Genomic DNA, 18,914 nt, shown 5'->3' with positions numbered 1-18,914 from the left:
CACTTAGCAGGCAGTGGGCCTCCTGCAGTTTCTTGCTAGAGATACAGGGTCTGTTACTATCACACACAGCTAGATAACAGAAGATGGTATCATACTGTGTTAAACTTTAATGACAAATTTACAAACTAAAAGTAAAGCATGTGTAAGGCATTCAAAACATGTACAATTTGGCCCTGCCAACACAGGAAATAAGTCACCACTTACAGAGCAGTTGCATAGCAGCAAATGCACTCATACAACATTTTACAAAAACACTTAAAAAAAAAAGTTTTACATAAATAATAAAAACGCATACAACAGCACTACAAAGGCCTTTTTGTACTTATTTATACTGGAAAACACTTTCGATTCTTGCAAAAGCATCGTGACTGGTCGTGTGTTGATTCACACTGGCTGAAATGCTTTTCAGCAAATGTACTGTGCAAATATGCCTCACTAAGAGAGTATTTGCTTCTACTATGTTTATATGTTAGATATAAACATGACAGGATTACATTTTAGCCAAAATTGCACTCAGGGAGACATATTTAAGTGTTTGTGGCAAGTAGAACAGGGCCAATGTTGTTGGTTCAAATGTGAAATGTGGGCAGATTTTAGCTGGGCTACCACTAAAACAGGGATAGATTGTGGGTAAGATTAAACCCATTTACATCTGCTGTGTTTACAGACCTCAAAGAAAACCCTAGGGCCACAGGTTGTTGTAACTTTTTGTTGAAATACAGCAAATTAAATTGCTGGTTAAAAAAAATCATCTTGAAGCCTCGAGTCTCACTATCTTTGTATTTTCAAACCTGACAAGACAAGAGAGGGGTGGACTCACCGAGATAACAAGGGTCAGGGCACTTTCTCATTTACAAGCCTGCCACACCCTAAAGCACACCCTTCTTTGTCCCTCTTCATGCATTTAATGACCACATGTTTTCAACCAGATGTGAAACTAAAGCTGAAAGTTTTTCTTCATATGCTTTCAAATGTTTTTTGTCTTACTTCAGCTAGCTAGGCTACTGGCTATCAGTACTACTAACAAAGTATCAAACATGGTATCTTAAACCTGGATTAATTTTAATGGACACCATAAGGCATCATCTGTGCCTACAAAAATACTATCCCATAGTCCTATAGAAGTCGAAAAGGGAAAAAGAACAACAATCTTGACTTTTGTAAACCATAAACTGATGATTTTATGGGCTCTGTCACATATTTTAGGACATACTGAATAAAAACTCAGTCTATTTTGTAAATTTTGGTCATCTTAAGTGTCAGAAACGAAGATTATTCAAGATAATCTCATTAGCTAAACAACTGTGATTGATTGCCAGTAAGCACGTGCTGTCACAGTTCCCTCCCTCACTCATCACGTCTGATTTCAAAACATCAAGATGGTGATGGCAAAAACTCTCAGCTTGAGGCATCAAAACAGGGCTTCACAAATCACTGAGTGACATCACGGTAGCGACAGCCATCTTTTATACTGTCTATGGCTATTGATTGTTGTACTTTAGTGGTTAAGTGGCTAACTAACAAGCTATTTTATTTTTTCATACGAATATGGAAGGAAGACTGACATCACCAGCGTCTCTCCTTCATCATGTGGCTGCATGCAATGGCAATTGATGGTTAAGCCTCACCTAAACCTCTGCCGGGAAATGAAATCACAGTGGGCGGGACTGAATGTCTGCTATTAAACCCCCACCCCATCCCTGCAAGGTGTGTTGAACATTCCTTGCGAACCTTCTGCAGTGGTGCTGTGCTCCACTTTCAGTTGGTAAGGCTGCCATGTTTGCCGGTCCACAGCTCCCGAAGCTCCACCTGACATCCCAGATCTCTCAGGGCCGCTTTGCCTACATCACCGCAGTCTTGATGGTTCTGCAGCGCCTGGGCTATCAGCGCTTCTGCTCCCATCTCCAAGATTGGCTGGCTGAAGTTACGCATTCGTGCGACCAGATTTCTGAGCACCATACACCCTTGTTTCTGTAAAGAGCAGAACACCAAACGTGAATCACAGTCACAAAGACTCCAGATCCCAGGGAGCATATTGTTCACTGACGACATGATCTTACCTGCACGTTCACCACATCGGTATGAGTCTTCATAGCCTGCAGGGCAGCCAAGGCACCTCCATTCTCCATGATGGCCGTGCAGTTGTTGGGTTTACGTAGAGCAAGGACAGAGAGGCATGCACAAGCCTGCTCGCACACCTATGGCAGAAAGTGAGCACAATCTTAGAACATCTTAGAGGATTCTTTCAGTCAGTGTATCCCTCATTTGTGTGTTTGTTTGTTTCAATGCACAGAGACCAATTTAGCATGATTTAACATGTAGGTACAACAGTGACACTCACAGCAGAGTTGCTCATGTGCCTGTTCATGGCGATGACAATGAGCTGAACTCCACCGGCATTAACAACAGCGTCTTTCACGTCATCATTTCCTGCTATGGCTCGGATCGCGCTAAGAACCTGCCGAACCAGCTCCTGCGGGAAGACAAACACTTCAGCGAAAAAAAACAAACCTGGACTCTATCCTCATCACGATCTTTGCTTCTTGTACGTTACCGCTGACTCATAGCTGTCTGCGAGCAAAGTCATCATGAGTTTTAATCCACCCATATCACAGATGTCTTGACAGAACTCATTCCGTACAGCCAGACGGGATAAAGTCGCACACAGCTCACTCAAAACAGAAGTGTTGCCAAGGTGAGCTGCATGGAAGATATCCAAGAAATCAAAATTATTTAAGTGTACCAGCAAATACAAAGCGACTAGAAAGCGCAGAAGCTAAATCTATATTGATATGATCAGCTGGCCTTACCTTTGGCAGCCTCAATCAACACCTTCAGTCCGCTGTGTTCAAGAACAATACTCTTGGCGTGTTCATGAGCGTGCCCAAACGTAACCCGCACGTCATCATCAAAGGTCATGACTCGGAGAGTTGCGCAGGCCTCCTTAACCATCTCCGCACATTCACCGTGCTGTGTGATGGCAACAGTGAGCAGCGGCAGGACGCCGCCTTTAACAAAATCCTGCCTGTTCTGTTCGTGCTTTAAACAGCAGTGCCGCACGGCACTGATGGCGACCCGTGTAACAGAAGACTCTGCCTGGTACTTCTTAAGGACATCCAATAGGAACTGCCGGCCCTCTGCATCCAGCAAGTCTGGCTGTCCATCCGTCAGCGCGGCCAGAGCAGACAGCGCAGCTAATGCTGCTCCCTGCTCCTCCGTGCTCTTTTTGCAGTAGGACAGGATGACGGGGTAGGCGTCTTTCTGGGCAGCGAGGTACCGCTGGGCGAATCCCAGTGAGCACTGCTCAGTGAAGTTTTTTAGGTCTGCTGTCACACCAGCAGAGTCTCTTCCAATTCGGAGGGACTCCAACGCCTGAAATGATTAAAAAAAAACATTTTTAATATAGATAAAACTTTGGAATAAGCATTCTCTTTTCAGTAAAACAGATCAAGACTCACCTGTAGGACCTCGTGTGTCTGCTCTTCTTGACTGTCAGCCGATGATAATGTTGGGACAGCTTTCACTATGCAACTGAGGTCCACACCTGCATGAACACATACGATTAGATTTAATGCTGACTCACAGCACAACATGAAGTTCACAAAAAAAAGCTCCAAAGGGCAACATAACTTCTTTATTGACCATTTTAACATCTCAGAAGTGGCAGTAACAACAAAAAAAAGCTATTGTAATTATCAGAGTGTCAGTGCACTCTCTTCTTCATATTTGACGGGCCTGGAGCCTTTCACAGGTCTCGCTGGGCGAGAAGTGGACTAACCTTATGTGTTAATTGTTATTCAAGACAGAGGCTTCAAGCTGATTAAAGTAAGGACAAGGAATAAATTACTTTTTAGTACTTATTGCTTTCCCAACATTCCCAAAATGTCTTTACTGTAGCTTCTGTTAGAAGCAGCAAACCTCAGCCACGGGATCTATATATGAAGATTTGTTTGTAAAAAAAAAGAAAAAGAAAAGAAGCTTTGTATCAGTGCTTTGTGCACATTTGATTGAGAAATAAGTGAATTCATAAAGTTAATCTGTCATTATCTTTAAAAAATAAGGAAAGTTAAACTCTGTGTGTGCTCCAACTTCCTCCCACAGTCCAAAGGCGTGGAGTTAGTGGGGTTGGATTAATTGGTGATTCTAAATGTGTCATATGTGTTAATGTGAGGATGAATAGTTGTCTCTCTCTCTGTGTTACTCCTGAAACAGACTGGCGACCTGTCCAGCGTGTACCCTACCTCCCGCACTATGGTAAGCTGGGATAGGTTCCAGCCCAGGGGGACAGATAGATGGATGGAGCAACGGACAGATAGATGGCAGAAGCAAATGGAGAGGGTCACTGTGGGGACAGGAGGGACAGCAGCAGTAAAAGTAAATTATAGCTGATTAAAGTCTGAAGAGAAAAGAAGCCAACTGATCCAGTTATGAAGAGTTTGCTACTTTATTGAGGATTGTGGCAGTGGGATATAGTTTGTAGCTTGGCTGTAAGAGGGAAAGGGATGGGATGGTTGAATGCATGGCACACTTGCATTTGCTAAATACTCTCTTTCCCTACATGGTAAGTGCAGGGGTGCTAGAGGACGAGAGAACAGAGCAAAGCACAGAAACAATAATGCTCTGAATCTGGGCAGCTGGTTGAGCAAACGTTTTTCTTTTGTGCTTGATAATAAAGAAGTCTGTGTGTGTGCTCTGTGTGTCTGTGTACAGTTTTCCCTCTCTGTTACTGAGGAGAACCAGCTACAAAGACATATTCATGAGAATGAAACTTGAACAGACTGAAAAGGAAAAAGACAAAGGGATGTTGCTTCTTTTTTACAAGCACACAAATAAAGCAAGACCAGTTTAAGACTGCATACCTTTGCTGAAAAGCCCCTACACACCATGCATCAACTGGCTTCCTTTTCTGCCTTTCAGTTCTATTTGTTACTGCTCCCCCACACCTACCCCTAGACCTTATTTGTGGGGATGTAACAGTGTACTTGTACAGACATGTTGCAAAATGTTCAGTTTTGCTCTCACAATGCAAATCGAATCCAAAATTTAATCACTTTAATTTTAGGCCAAGCTCCACCTCTCCTAAAAAGTTTCATGCCAATCCTTTCATAAGTTTTGAGTAATACAGTGACCAAACAGACAAACTGAACTAATCATAAAACCACAGTGAAAGAGGTAAAAGAATGGTTACACAAATCAAAAACAGAGATTAATCTAGATTTGGCCGATCAAAAATCAGAGTTTTATGATCTGGACCGTTTCTAATGCTGCTGATGTGGAAAAACTGAAACATTTTTACTTTTTTCAAACAGACTAAAATTTCGCAGTGCACAGTGCAGTAAACAGGGAATCTGTCTATCAGCATAGTAAGTTCACCTTCCCATTAAATGAAGGATCAAGGCTAGAGTTGTCAAACATTAAGTCCAGGGCCCAGAATCAAATGTGTAGTGAAAATAATAGAAAAAGCTGTATCAATGGTCCAGCACACTTAAGATCAAAGTGGGCTGTATGCGGCCTGCAATGTACAATGAGTTTGACATTCCTGATCTTGGCTAACATCTGCATGCATACAGATAACATGACATGTTACAGATGTTAGAATATAAGGCAAAACTTTAAAGTAAAGAAATTTTAACATAAAACAAAATAAAATGTGACAGAACCAAAAAAATAAAGGACACATGTTTCATGAGCACTTTACATCTTCTTCCTCCTCCTCCTCCTCTTCTTTTGGCTGCTCTCTTTAGCCGTTGCCACAGGGCATTGTCTGCCTCCATCTCACCCTATCACTGGCATCCTTCTCCGTCACACCAACCTTCTGTGTATCCTCGTTCACTACATTCATCTACACTACAACCTTCTCTGTGGTCTTCCTCCTGAGCACTGCACATGCTCATGGCTCCAGTCTTCTGCAGCTTGACCATCAGTGACTTAATTTCAATAGACATGCAACTCTTACCTTGTCATTCGGCCTGAAGTTTATATCAATCTTAACCGACACGGTGTCACCCTGACAAAGTGTGTAACAGTCAGTGTACATTAACCAACTGTGACATTTACCTTGAGACTCAAACTGCTCCACAGCCTCCCTCAAAGCCTCGTCTGGGTCCATCTCAAACTCCTCCATGTTTTCCCTGACAGCAGCATCAAAGGTCTCCTGTGTGATTCTCCGTTTGGCCATTTTGCCTCGTTATCTTCAACTCTGAAATTAAATGCAACAACGAAGTGAAACCTCAGCAGTGTTGGGCGGATTCAGTCTCCACTAAGGTAGCTAATACCGACAGCTATTGTTGGCTAAAGCACATGAGCTCCATTCCCTGTTACTGTAGCCGGTGAAGTTTCCAGGGCAATCGTTAAATAAGACCCTTACTGTGGTATTTCTCGTTGTTTTCATTGTTATTTTATATCAGCCGATTAAAAGTAATTCAGTCAAATGCTTTGGATATTACCTCCGCCCTGAAAGAGGATGATTTCTCCGATATTATGAATGAAGCGATCACAGTAACGCAGTTTTCGCTGTCGACTGTTTGGTACTATTCACAGAGAAGAGAAGTTCTGCGGAAAAATGTACGTGAATAGCAAATTTCTCCAAATGTCCCACACAAATTTTTGCTCTTCTCGAACATAGTCTGAAAAGCATAGGTTCCTCTCACAAATTTTACAATTACTACATTATATCTTGAGAAGATGGCAGTAAATTATTCATATTATTTATATGTGATTATTTAACGTAACATGTATTTTTTAGTGGATGATAAAAAGGATTTGAAATGATATTTTTACTTTGACGAATACCCTTTCAAAATAAAGGAGGGGATTTCAATTATTTATAAAAGTAACTTGTCAAAAAACTAAATGATGGAAAATTGTTCTTTCTGTTTGAATATTGTATCCACGTCAGGCAAGTTTAACAGATAGGTTTACAACATACTAAATATGTTCTTGTTTGGTGTGTCCATATTTGAAAAGCTATAACCGGAAGTTATTTTTCTTCGGACTAGCTCCCTGGCGCTATTACTCCGATTCATGCAAATGACAGAGGTGGAACGCGCAGCTGGGGCAAGCTGAAGCTGGGGACGTTGTCCCAACGGTAAATTGTTGTTTTTATCCCCGGACGACTTGGGATGGCAGCGAGCACAGAGGCCCCGGAGCCTTGGTATCTGGCTCTGCTGGGCTTTGCGGAACATTTCCGCACGTCGAGTCCTCCAAAGATCCGACTCTGCGTCCACTGTCTGCAAGCAGTGTTTCAGTTCAAGCCGCCCCCGAGGGTCGAGGCCCGGACTCACCTCCAGCTGGGCTCGGTGCTGTACCGCCACACAAAGAACAGCGAGCTGGCCCAGAGTCACCTGGAGAAAGCGGTGAGCAGCACTGATGATCAGTACTAGAAACACCACCACCACCGTTTTATGATCACTGCACCACCCAGGGTCCACCGTGCTCTCACTGATGATCTGTTTCCTTTTTTTCTTCCTTAGTGGTTCATATCACAGCAGATATCCTTTTTCATGTGCAGTATTAAAACCCATGCAACCCGTTTTTGTTTTTTTAAGTTGTGCCACTTAAGCATCTCCTTAAAACCAGGTGAGTTTTCACATTGTAGGTTGCATCTTTAACAACACCTATCAGATCTCTCAGTTTGAAGATGTCAAGTTTGAGGCAGCGAGTATTCTCTCCGAGTTTTACTGTCAACAGGTATGTACATCCATGTTATCATCATCTTCCCTGTTTGTAAAAAAAAACAATGCTTGGACAAACTTTTGCAGAGGTGCATTTGTTTATTTTATTGGGTTTTGCTCGCAGTGACGGCATACTCACTGCTGTACCGCTGAGCACACCTGAGTCACGTGCAAGCCTTGTGTTCAGAACTCAGAGATAACAACCTGAAAAACCTCTGGCCAATAATCTGAATGAATAAAATGCATGCTCTCATGCATGTGTGTTTGTGTATATATAACTGTCTATGTGCCATGTTGATGTCATGTTAGCATCCTCTCTTGTCTACTCTATTCTGTACACTGAGAGCAAAGAAGTAACTGGAGCTTAATTCTTTGTGCGTGTACACATAGTTGATCAATAAAGCTGATTCTGATTCCAATTAGATTGTGACTTAAAGTCAAGAGAAAATGAATTCAGATTCTTTCAATTACTTATTTGCTTCTTTCTCCAAGAACTTGGTGGACTCTGCAAAGCCGGTGCTGCGGAAGGCCATCCAGATCTCCCAGCAAACTCCCTACTGGCACTGCAGGCTGCTTTTTCAGCTGGCAGTAAGAAACCTCTCAACATTACAAACCTACTCGTGCCCGTTATGTTAATTTGAAGCGCGGCTGATGTATGAGCGCAATGTTGTTCTGTCTCCTTCAGCAACTGCACGCACTGGAGAAAGATTTGGTGTCCGCCTGTGACCTATTAGGAGTTGGAGCAGAGTACGCAAGAGTCATGGGATCAGAATACACGAGGTAAACGGGTCAGATTTCTGTTTTCCGAGTGAGATAAGTGATTCATCCGTGGTCATGCATTTACTCACGTTAAGTTTGTTCTTTCATTTTCCCACAGAGCCCTCTTCTTGTTAAGCAAAGGAATGGTAAGCTTAAATCATTCTCCTCTAACTAAAAGCGCTCGATGTGTTAACTTGTGTTGTTTTCTGATTATGCAGCTTCTTAATGTGTGTTTGTGGCTCTGTAGCTACTGCTGATGGAGAGGAAGCTGAGCGAGGTCCACCCGCTGCTGACACTATGTGGGACCATTGTGGAGAACTGGCAGGGAAACCCCATTCAGAAGGAGTCGCTGAGAGTTTTCTTCCTGGTATTGCAGGTTACACACTACTTGGATGCTGGACAGGTATTCCCGTGGTTCATTACCGGCTCTAAATAGATACGTTATTGTTGAAGTTTCACAAAAATGTAAGAAACATCTATTTTAAATCAAGTTTTTTTTTTAACCCCATAACTTGTGCCAGATATCAAATATAAATCTGTATGCTTTTACATTATGCTAAAATGATGCTCAGAGCAAAGTTAAAGCTGCAGTGTGTAAAATCTCACCACTAGATGTCAGTAGATTGCAGATTGCGGATAACTAAGTTCTGTCTTCTTATCCATCCCAATTCAAATGCATAATTCCAGCAACGGTGGCCTCTGTAGGGCAAACAACTCTCACCTCCGCTCATCTGTAATCAGTGTAGGCTGTCTGTCCGCTGTTTACCTCAGATATCAATATGTGTCCACATCTATTTAGTGTATTGGAGGCTGTGAAGCTTTGTAAAAGGATATTGGCTGTTGAGTCAGTGAAGCTCAGTTCTGTTCGATAACAGCATTACTGTGATGAGTTGTTGAGGATATGCTGAACTTTTCTGCCAGTAAACGCTGCTCTATTTGCTGTTGTTAGCCAGCATTGGTGAAACTTTCGTTAAAGTGGGTCTAACATTGCTGGGCTCTGATGTTTGGTGAATAAACCCTCATGTGGTGAGAGAGTGTAATCAGTTTATCGCAGGAAAAGTGGAATTTTCAGGACACTCGAGCCTGGCAATAATGTTAGCTTATAACCAGCTGCTGATGTTGTTTAGCCATCTTATTGTCAGCTACCTGGAGATAAGATGCTTGTGTGCGTTTTTTGTGTGTTAGAGCCCTGACTTCAGTTCATAGATGAGGCTTCAGGTGTTGAGGAGGTTTTATCTAGATGTCGGTGGGTTATCTCTTTCCTTCACGCTTTCACTTCTTCGGTGACGGGGCCCCTTCTCTGACAAGAAAACACATTTATGATTCTTCATATCTGGAGTCTGGAAGTGCAGGCACGATTTGCTTCCACGTCACAGGAACGGCTACGACTTCTCTTCTCCCTGACCTTTGGTGTCCTACTTATGCGGCTGGTCTCTAGCCACATACATAAAACTGGATTTGGTGAAAGGTCCACTGTATTTAAGATTAAAGGGTAACATGTCAGCTTCTACTCACTGGTGCCTGCTCCTACTTATTTTTAATGGATTAATTCTCAAGTTATGAGAATGCATACATTTGTTGGAAGGCATATTTACACACTAATCACTGTATAAAAAGAGTATTCAATTTTATTTTTTCTTTTAAATGACCGACTGTAACCTTCAAAGTGTCTGTGCACGTGTCGGATTCAGGTAAAGAGCGTGAAGCCCTGTCTGAAGCAGCTGCAGCAGTGCATCCAGACCATCTCCACTCTCCACGACGATGAGATCCTTCCCACTAATCCAGCAGCCCTTTTCCACTGGCTGCCCAAGGAGCACATGTGTGTGCTTGTGTATCTGGTGAGATGCTGTTACTGACACACAGCTTGCGAAAGACTCTGAAAGTATAGTGCAAAAGCAGATAACGTTTTGTGTAATATCGCTTGTTTGTTTTTGTCTGAAAAGGTGACTGTGATGCACTCCATGCAGGCGGGATACTTGGAGAAAGCACAGAAGTACACAGACAAGGCGCTCATGCAGCTGGAGAAGCTGAAGAGTAAGTTTGATGGCGTACACTCGCTTATTATTTCCTACTTGATGACGGTGTTAATCAATCACCTCCGATTTGTGTGCTCAAAGTGCTGGACAGCAGTCCCATCCTGTCCACGTTTCAAGTCATCCTGCTGGAGCATATCATCATGTGCCGGCTGGTCACTGGACACAAGGCCACAGCTTTACAAGAAGTGAGTCACCAGCTGTAGAGATTTTATCCTTACGTTGTCAGATGAATGATTCTGGATAAAAGCATAGATTCTGTGACATTAACGTACTTTGGAGATTCTCAGCAGTTTGCAGTTGTAGCTTAAGATTGCAATGGTTTGTGTTCAGATTTCTCAGGTTTGCCAGCTGTGCCAGCAGTCACCCAGGCTGTTTACCAACCACGCAGCCCAGCTTCATACACTCCTGGTAAGTCTGCAGTTAAAGAAAATGCACATGAGCAGCAGCTGTGAGCACTTCTATGAAAGCAGAGGTTTTGGTAGCTTCGTGGTCTGGAGCATTCAGGTGTGTTTTAACACAGCACGAAGAAGGAAGGACATCAGCAGTGACATTAAAGGAACAATTTTTGCTGCCCATCAGTCTGGGAAGTGAGTCACTGAAGTTCATTCTACACTGAGGATGATTATTCACCCCAAGGTCAGCGCGTGTACTGCTCAGAGAAACTGCAGAAACACTCAAGAGCTACATCTCAGACTGCAGACCTCAGTTGGCACATTAGAAAACTATATACCAAAGTATTATAGAGTCAGATGTGAAGCCATCTGCCACACAGATAAAGGTTGGCTGACAGTGAGTCATGCAGTGGGAAAATGATCCCAAGGAAACCTACAACAGTGGCCGAGTCAAAGTCCAGACTTTAACCCGACTGAAAGTCTGTGCTGGGACCTTAAGAGAGCTGTGCATAAGTGAATGCTCACAAACCTCCACGAGATGAAGCAACGTTGTGAAGAAGAGTGGGTTAAAATTCCTCCAAAGCAACACGAGAGATTGAAGTCATACAGAAAATGTTCACTTCAAGTTATTACTGCTAGAAGTGCTTCTACAAGCTATTGAATCATTAGGTGTACTTAGTTTTTCACACACTGGTTCTGGATTTTGACTCCATCATCTTTGCTGTTGATCACGAACCTGATTAAGGACCAGATGGTTTTATTTTTTTTACGTCTGATATGTAAAATGTCAGCTTTGAAACTGCGTACGTTCTTTTTTACATGACTGATGATACAAAGCTTTATGGAAAATAGGACATTCAGTGCATTTCAGAAGACTGATGCTATAAAAAGAAGTTCAGCAGAAGTATCTACATTGGTCCCTGATGCATGTACAACCTTCCCATTTACGATCTGTGCTTTTTCAAGGTTTCAGTTAAATCCCAATGAAATGTGTCACATAAGTGTGCACTTGTGGTTGATGTTCTATAGCTTATGGTTCTGTTCAAGTGCCTCTCTAACTGCTCGCTTACTGTTTACAAACTACAACTGTCTCATTTAATATGAAGCATTAACACCTGTTTTCTCTTCTTGTGTCTCAGGGCCTGTACTGTATCTCAGTGAACTGCATGGACAATGCTGAAGCCCAGTTCACTGCAGCTCTGCAGGTGAGTTTCGTCATCGCCATCAGCTCCGGATTTGTTTGTCCTTTCATTTCTTTTTAGATCCCAAGTCCCAGGTGCATTGTGAACTCGCCATGAACTCTTCGGGTTATCCAGATACTGGAAACCCGGTAGGATACCAAACATCTGTTTGTATCAGTTCATGCACGGCTAACTTTTTTACACAAAGTGACCGTCTGTCAGCAATGACTGTAATTTTATTATTATTTTTTGGCTCTGTGGTGTTCAGATAGCTCTGTGCTGTCAGTGAGTCCCTGTGTCTCTTTCCTCTGTTAGATGACGACACATCAGGAACTGTGGACGTTCATTGTGACAAACCTGGCAAGCGTCTACATTCGGGAAGGGAACAGACATCAAGAGGTTTGAAAGTTGCTGCTTTAGTAGTATTTAAATTCCTTTTTTTTTTTTTTTTTTTTTTTTAAATAAATGTTTGCCTCCTTTGGTTTAAATTCCCTTTTCTGTGTGTGTGTTTGTGTTTTTTTTATTAACAGCTATATAGCCTTTTAGAGAGGATTAACCCTGATCACAACTTTCCTGTCAGGTAACTATAGAGGCTGCATAGACAAACACATCGTGCAGATTTGTTACTTTTTTGGCATTTTTTTTATTGTTTTAAAATAAAATAACTGACTTTTTCAGCTCTCATTGCCTTCGAGCTGCAGCGTTTTACATCAGAGGGCTCCTGTCTTTCTTTCAGGGACGTTACAACGAGGCAAAGTAAGTTACTTTTTTTAATATTCTGTTCTTGTTGTTTGGGATGAGGGAGATTATCGTGAAAATTTATATCAACAGGAGATTTCTAAGGGAGACTCTGAAGATGTCTAATGCAGAGGATCTAAACAGGCTGATGGCGTGCTCGCTCGTCCTACTGGGCCACATCTTCTTTGTTCTAGGCAACCACAGGGTGAGACTGCAAACCACCGCATGTTCTGCACGTTAGACCACGCACGCTGTGGCACAGTTATTTTAGGACTGCGGATGTGATCGCGACTTCATTTCTTTTTTCCAGGAAAGCAACAACATGGTGGTTCCTGCCATGCAGCTGGCAAGCAAGATCCCAGACATGTCTGTGCAGCTCTGGTCTTCGGCACTTCTTAAAGGTACAGCTGTCACAGAGCCTTTCTATAATTTTTGTGTTATGGTCAGTTTATGGGATAAAATTAATTTACCTAAGATGGGTCCAAATAGTTTGTAATCTCGAGAGGAGTTTTATGAGCTAAAATCCCTCTTAAGATTACAAACAACAAAATTGTGACAATATTTGGCCTGAAGGGGTCGCAATGGACAAGCGCTGTGTTTGGAGTAGTTCAACCTGAAGAATACATTCAGTTGTGAACCTTAAAGAAGTTATTACGAGAGATGATGTTTCAACTTAATTATTAAGTTTAGCTCATCGGACTGAAGGACCAATGAGCTAGTGTCACGACACAGTGATTACCCAATGGGTCTTCACCCAAACTGCCCTAAAGGTCATGGTCATTTTGAGGGCCCCTTTCCATTTTCAGAGCATAACTGTCATGCACATTAGTCACAGGGTCACACAGTCAGAGATTCTCTGTGCTGATAAATTGTGTACGCACAAAATGAGGAAAGGACTCCATGAAATGATGTGATAGCTTTGTCACATGTTTCATCATTTTAGTCATGATCATGGAGGGATCCTATTGGTCGACTCCCAGATTAGAAAGGTGTGGTATGGAGCTTTTGTCACCATTATGCTGACATCAGTGACAAGCTCATATCTTCACATATTTTCATGATTTTTATCACCATAGTTACTTCTGACTATGTAGCCATAAACTTTGTGAACTCAAACATTTCTGTTTGCGAGCCTCCTCCACCTGCAGTGGGGTTTTATTCTCATTAGTCGGTGCAGTACAGCCAAGCAGTGTAAATGTATCACTTTGTTTTTGAACACTTCACAGTCCTGTGAGTAGTGTTTGAGCATGAGCTACTATGTGACTGCGCAAAACTCTCAAGCCACCTCTTATTTCATTATATTTTGCTCTGAAAATAGGAAACAAATGCAGTGGTTTATTGAAACATGTACAAATATACATGGGAATACAGTATATAAGGCAAAAACAGAGTTTGTACACTTCTAACAAGCTTAAAAGTCCACATCTGGTTTGACAATCTTTAATCATTAACACAGGCTGAACTGTCTAGGCAGCTTTCTTGTAATTTATTTAAGTAGTCTGCAGGAATATTTCTTTACACTTCCTTGAAGGACATTCAAAGCTCTTCTTTGGATGTTTCTGCCTTTTTGTTCTGTTCTCTGTGAAGATGATCTCACACTGCTTCAATATTGTTGATGTCTGGGTTTTTGGGAAGCCATTCCATATCCACTGATATCCAGGCATGCTTTTATTTTATCGGCAGTGTGTTTGGGATCGTCGTCATGCTGAAAAATGAAGCCTTTGGCAGTTTAGTGCTTTTATTTCATGGTGTATCTGAATCTGATGGTACAGGTGAATTTATAATTCCATCAATTTTGACTATATCCCCAATGCCAGTGGCTGAAAAGGAAGCTCAAACATGGCAGAGCCTCCACCGTGTTTTACAGCTGGCTGTAAACGCTCACTGTTGTACCTCTCTCCTCACCTCATCCACACAAATCGATAAAAATTTAAATCTCTCCATAAAATCTTCGCCACTGATTGTCAGTCCAGCTCTTGTGTAGTTTGGCATGCCTCAGCCTTTCCTCCTTGTTTCCCTTCCTTAAGAATGACTTTTTGACAGCCACCCCTTCTACTGAGACCATTTCTGATGAGGCTTCACTGAACAGTAGATGGATCAGCTGAAGATCCAGATGCATCTCTCAGGTCTTTACTGAATTCTTTCCTACTTCTTAAGGATATTACTTTCAGATTCTGTTCATCTGCTGTGGATAGTTTTAGTCTTGCAACTTGTTCCTCCACTTGTCCAGTGTCCTCAACTTTTTTAAGAACACACTGCACACCAAGTTGAGATATGCCAAGTTTTTATCTAACAGCTTTTTCAGAATCACCTTGTTATTGCAAAAATATCTTATGCCTGTCGAACCGGAGTTTTTTTGTTTGTTTTGTTTTGTCTTAAGGCACTTTGGTGCATAGAGATACGGTTTAAAATTGGTTCTTTGTGCAGTTTTCTGTTATGTGTATACACAACACTGGTTCATCCCCATCCCCTTCATCCCAAGTTTTTGTTTTTTTTTTATCCTTGAGTGATTCAAAGGTCAGTGTTAAGTGGCATAACAAAGAAAACAAACACATTAGCCTGAAAATGGTCGGATACAAGGAATGGCCTAAAAAGTGAGTGAAAAAGCAGCCAAAGACCAAAGAAGAGCTCTGAAAGACCTTCAGAAAGCTTGAACAACTATTGCTCAAGAGCACTTTATGAAACTACAAGAACGTCTGGCTCCTTAGAAGAAAACATAAAGCAATGAGAGGTGACTCGAGACTTTTCACGGTACTCTGTTGGTGGGCCACCTGTTATCTAGCCCATCCCCCTTATAGCACCATAATAGTTAACAGTTAGTTAGCTTATTTTCAGTAACAACAAAAAGAAAAAAACAGAACATTGTAACTTTGATGAATATGGTATTTATTTGTGGATTCTCTTATTTGACAGCTTTAGCTTGGTGTAATGGATAACCCAGTGGTTGATAATTAACAGTAATTTGTTTATTTTAGTCAAAATTCATGATGTGATCATGATAAATAAACTCCATGGCTCCACGGCTACAGCACAGTACACAATGCCCATTACGTTTCTTTGAACTACATTGTTATTTTTGGCCAAGTGAACATACTAAGAACGCACCATCGCCTTCCTGGCACAGTTGTCGCTCCCTTCGAATAACAAAAGCGCTTTTTGATTTCCAGCTGATCATTTTGCACCAGTATTCGGTTCACGGTGAAAGATCCCTTGCAGAAAGGGCAGTGATATGCATTTCTCAGCCAGTTATAGCATCAATAAATCACAGAGTAATGAAGCCACAACTGAATTAGAACTGAACGAAGCTTGGGGAAAAACAAGTGGGTGAAAAATCATTTAATCACAGTACACACACGCACATATACGGCGCATTCTAGGTTTGGAAATGGTGTTTGGATCCAAAATAATTTAACAATCATCAGCATACACAATTAATCTTTTCCCAGCAGATTTGAACAAGGCTTGTGGAAACACCATGGACGCCCACGAGGCCGCGCAGATGCATCAGAACTTCTCCCAGCAGCTCCTGCAGGACCACATCGCAGCCTGCAGCCTCCCTGAACACAACCTCATCAGTGTGAGCACATCATCAATCAGTCACACTATAAACAGTGAGTCACTCCACCCTGGTTGGGTTTTCAAAGGAACCTCTGTTTTGTGTTTCAGTGGACAGACGGCCTCCCTCCTGTGCAGTTCCAGCCTCAGAATGGACCCACGACCAGCCTGGGCAGCCTACTCTGAGAACTCGATGCCACAGTGACGGAGAAAATGAGAGACAGAGCAGCTGCTGCAGACAAAACGGTTAAAGAAAACTGAGGTGTCTGAAAGTAGAAGCAGCTGATAAAAGGGTAAAAAAAAAAAAGAGCGAGAGAGAGAAAGGAGAAGTAATGAATTTAAGGGAAAAAGTGAGGCACACTGCACTGTGTCATTTGGCAGACTTCCATTTGGTGCTTTCCTTCATCGTTTTTGGGGCACTGGGGCATCACAGCTGGGTTTGACTGGGTTAAAGTGCCCCTGTTGTGGTTCTTTATAGGCTCATACTCACTAGAATAGTTTTTCACACATTCATATTTTTTACACTGTACACTGCAGCGGTGCCACTTTTCACCCACTGTCTGAAGCACTCGGTTTTAAAATCCCTTTGCATACCGACTTTGCCTGCCTTTTACCTTCTTTCTGAAATTTACCTGAAACCACAACACTGACGTGCTTTGAGCCAATGTGAACAGTGACTTTTATCGAACAGCGATTTTAGCAGCAGAGAGCAACGGGAGGAAAGATGGTTTCAAAGTGATGGCTAGTTTGCTTTAGTCGTACTGAGGTGGGTTTGTGTGAAGATCTGTAAATGAGTTTTGTTTGGGGTGTTAGAACAGGCAGTACATGTGAATGAAGAGAGTTGGAGAGAACAACAGTACTGTTAGCCACATTAGCCACACAGCATACAAACACTAAGCTTATAGAGATTTTCCTCATGTTGTGGGGACATTGCAGTAACTCTCAGAGTGTATGAAGACCACCTGATACATTTTTAAGTTGGCAGAAGTGGATGCAGAATAACAGCTGACTGCATCTGGATTTAATCAGCTCTTTAATCTTTGTCTGTGGGTGTGTCACACTAGTCATCATGCATGCATGCATTGTGTTATACACAGTGAGGTAGAAAGCCTGGACTGTAAACTGGCGTTTCAGGAAGTTCTGTTATTGAGAATAACTCCAGTTTGACACTAACGTTGGTCTTTGTAACTTTGCGAGGCTTTTAACTCCATTAAAGCATAACAGAGTCACTTTGAATGTTTTCAGAAAACACTGGGTTCTTTTAAATACCTCAAATAATAATGGAAGTGAGTGAGTACTGTGTGTTGCTGCTAACATAGGCTAGTATAAAAACTGTGTGTGGCTTTTTTCTGAGCAACAGACTCCACTGAGCACACCTGTGATGCCCACCACCTGACCTGCTTCTTTCTGTATGAAACAAAAAACAAAAGATCTGCAGTTTTGTTGAACTTTTCTTTTAAATTCACCCGCGTTGTTCCACGAACGTGACAGACGCAGTTCGTCTCTTAACCTTTGTTCCAAACCACCATGAATGTGTTCTTATATTAAGTCAAATAAAGCTTTTGGTTTTGAAGAGTTTGTTTTAAAGTCGAACCAGTGGCCAGACAGATGCGTTTAGCTTGTCGTTTCGTTGTGCACGAGTTCAGTATTTGTCTCTTTAAAAGCACAGGCCGACAGACTTTGATAGAGTATTTGTCAGGATATATTTGGATACGCATTACAAAGCATACTATGTGTAATTATGTTAATGTTATGCAATGATATGTTTGATATGGCTTACTCGCTGAAAAGGATCAAATGTTTAAAGTTGTATGAAACGGCCAAACCAGCGGAGCATTTTGGAAACATCATAAGAACTTCTTGAACGTCCAGTTGTATGTAAAGTGTAAAATGTGACTGCGATGTCACAAAAAAAGACTAATCTGACATCTTTTGACACTACAGTCTTGCAGCCTGACTGTGCTTCCCTTTAGATTTTTGTCATTTCACTCTCACTGTGTATATCTCTATGCTGTGCACATTTTCCCCGGGTCAACAAACCAGTAATAAGAATAGCATTTCTACTAAAATAGAACCGACTGTTACCTCTTTGCACATGTGCCGTTTCACAATGAAACCTGTAAACGTTTTCAGAGTTATACTGTTTTCCGTTTCACTTATCTCTTCCAGACGATGTCTTTATGTATCTATATTTAAATAACTTATTTATTTAAGGTTTTTTTTGTTTTTTGCCGACACAGTTTATAATAGTTTTGATATATTATTATTATTATTATTATTATATAGCATGTAGGATATGATTTTTGAATTCATGCTAAAGTAGGAAAAGATTTAATTAGTTAAGACAGTTTTACAAATGTATTTTAAAAATCAACTACTGAGTTTCGTCAGCTGCATAGTGATTATTGCGATAAAGCAAAGACGTTCGGTTGGTACGGTGTGGTTGCCATTTATTTTATTGCCATTTTACAGCATGTGATGAAAGGGAATGTTTAATTTCTGTTCGCCATGTTGTCATTTTCATGACTTAACTTTAACACTTGTATAAATTTTTTTATGAATAAAGATTCTAAAGTTGAA

At 41.6% G+C, this 18,914-nt stretch overlaps 2 protein-coding genes across 5 annotated transcripts; one reads left to right on the top strand and one right to left on the bottom strand.

Annotated features, from left to right (window-relative positions):
- Positions 1–84: 84 nt before the first annotated feature.
- armc6 (armadillo repeat containing 6) lies at positions 85–6,581 on the bottom strand. Its single transcript, XM_080861187.1, has 8 exons — positions 6,447–6,581; positions 6,058–6,199; positions 3,459–3,544; positions 2,811–3,372; positions 2,555–2,700; positions 2,342–2,473; positions 2,061–2,198; positions 85–1,971 (listed from the first exon to the last, which is right to left on the bottom strand). The coding sequence occupies exons 2-8, from the start codon at positions 6,176–6,178 to the stop codon at positions 1,759–1,761; spliced, it is 1,398 nt and encodes a 465-aa protein (XP_080717313.1). The 5' UTR covers positions 6,179–6,199; positions 6,447–6,581; the 3' UTR covers positions 85–1,758.
- A 409-nt stretch (positions 6,582–6,990) lies between these two features.
- Positions 6,991–18,914, top strand: mau2 (MAU2 sister chromatid cohesion factor). Of its 4 annotated transcripts, none has more exons than XR_013974648.1 (19): positions 6,991–7,355; positions 7,473–7,492; positions 7,626–7,689; positions 8,166–8,261; positions 8,359–8,453; positions 8,551–8,578; positions 8,680–8,835; positions 10,124–10,270; positions 10,376–10,466; positions 10,550–10,653; positions 10,799–10,876; positions 12,000–12,065; positions 12,357–12,440; positions 12,572–12,621; positions 12,720–12,797; positions 12,873–12,984; positions 13,090–13,180; positions 14,807–14,905; positions 16,229–16,361. XR_013974648.1 is itself a non-coding variant. In XM_080907752.1 (19 exons), the coding sequence occupies exons 1-19, from the start codon at positions 7,122–7,124 to the stop codon at positions 16,518–16,520; spliced, it is 1,797 nt and encodes a 598-aa protein (XP_080763878.1). In that variant the 5' UTR covers positions 6,991–7,121; the 3' UTR covers positions 16,521–18,914. The 4 variants fall into 4 exon arrangements, 3 of the variants coding, with proteins under 3 accessions (XP_080763878.1, XP_080763877.1, XP_080763879.1); XM_080907752.1 differs by lacking the exon at positions 14,807–14,905 and adding an exon at positions 16,446–18,914 and having other exon boundaries at positions 16,229–16,356; XM_080907751.1 differs by lacking the exon at positions 14,807–14,905 and adding an exon at positions 16,446–18,914 and having other exon boundaries at positions 16,226–16,356.

This window comes from Rhamphochromis sp. 'chilingali', assembly GCF_963969265.1.
Source record: "Rhamphochromis sp. 'chilingali' genome assembly, chromosome: 16".
Taxonomy (NCBI): domain Eukaryota; kingdom Metazoa; phylum Chordata; class Actinopteri; order Cichliformes; family Cichlidae; genus Rhamphochromis; species Rhamphochromis sp. 'chilingali'.
The sequence above is the reverse complement of the archived record's forward strand: the minus strand, read 5'-3'. Positions and strand labels throughout refer to the sequence as shown.

Bases quoted from the DNA above. Each gene is read 5' to 3' on its own strand.
- mau2 (XM_080907753.1), top strand. From the start codon at position 7,122: ATGGCAGCGAGCACAGAGGCCCCGGAGCCTTGGTATCTGGCTCTGCTG. The intron at 12,622-12,719 runs GTAACTATAGAG...TGACTTTTTCAG, and splicing joins GATCACAACTTTCCTGTCAG to CTCTCATTGCCTTCGAGCTG. The intron at 16,357-16,445 runs GTGAGCACATCA...TTTGTGTTTCAG, and splicing joins CTGAACACAACCTCATCAGT to TGGACAGACGGCCTCCCTCC.
- armc6 (XM_080861187.1), bottom strand. From the start codon at position 6,178: ATGGCCAAACGGAGAATCACACAGGAGACCTTTGATGCTGCTGTCAGG. The intron at 2,474-2,554 runs GTAACGTACAAG...GTCTTCCCGCAG, and splicing joins CAGACAGCTATGAGTCAGCG to GAGCTGGTTCGGCAGGTTCT. The intron at 2,199-2,341 runs GTGAGTGTCACT...TTTCTGCCATAG, and splicing joins GGCACATGAGCAACTCTGCT to GTGTGCGAGCAGGCTTGTGC.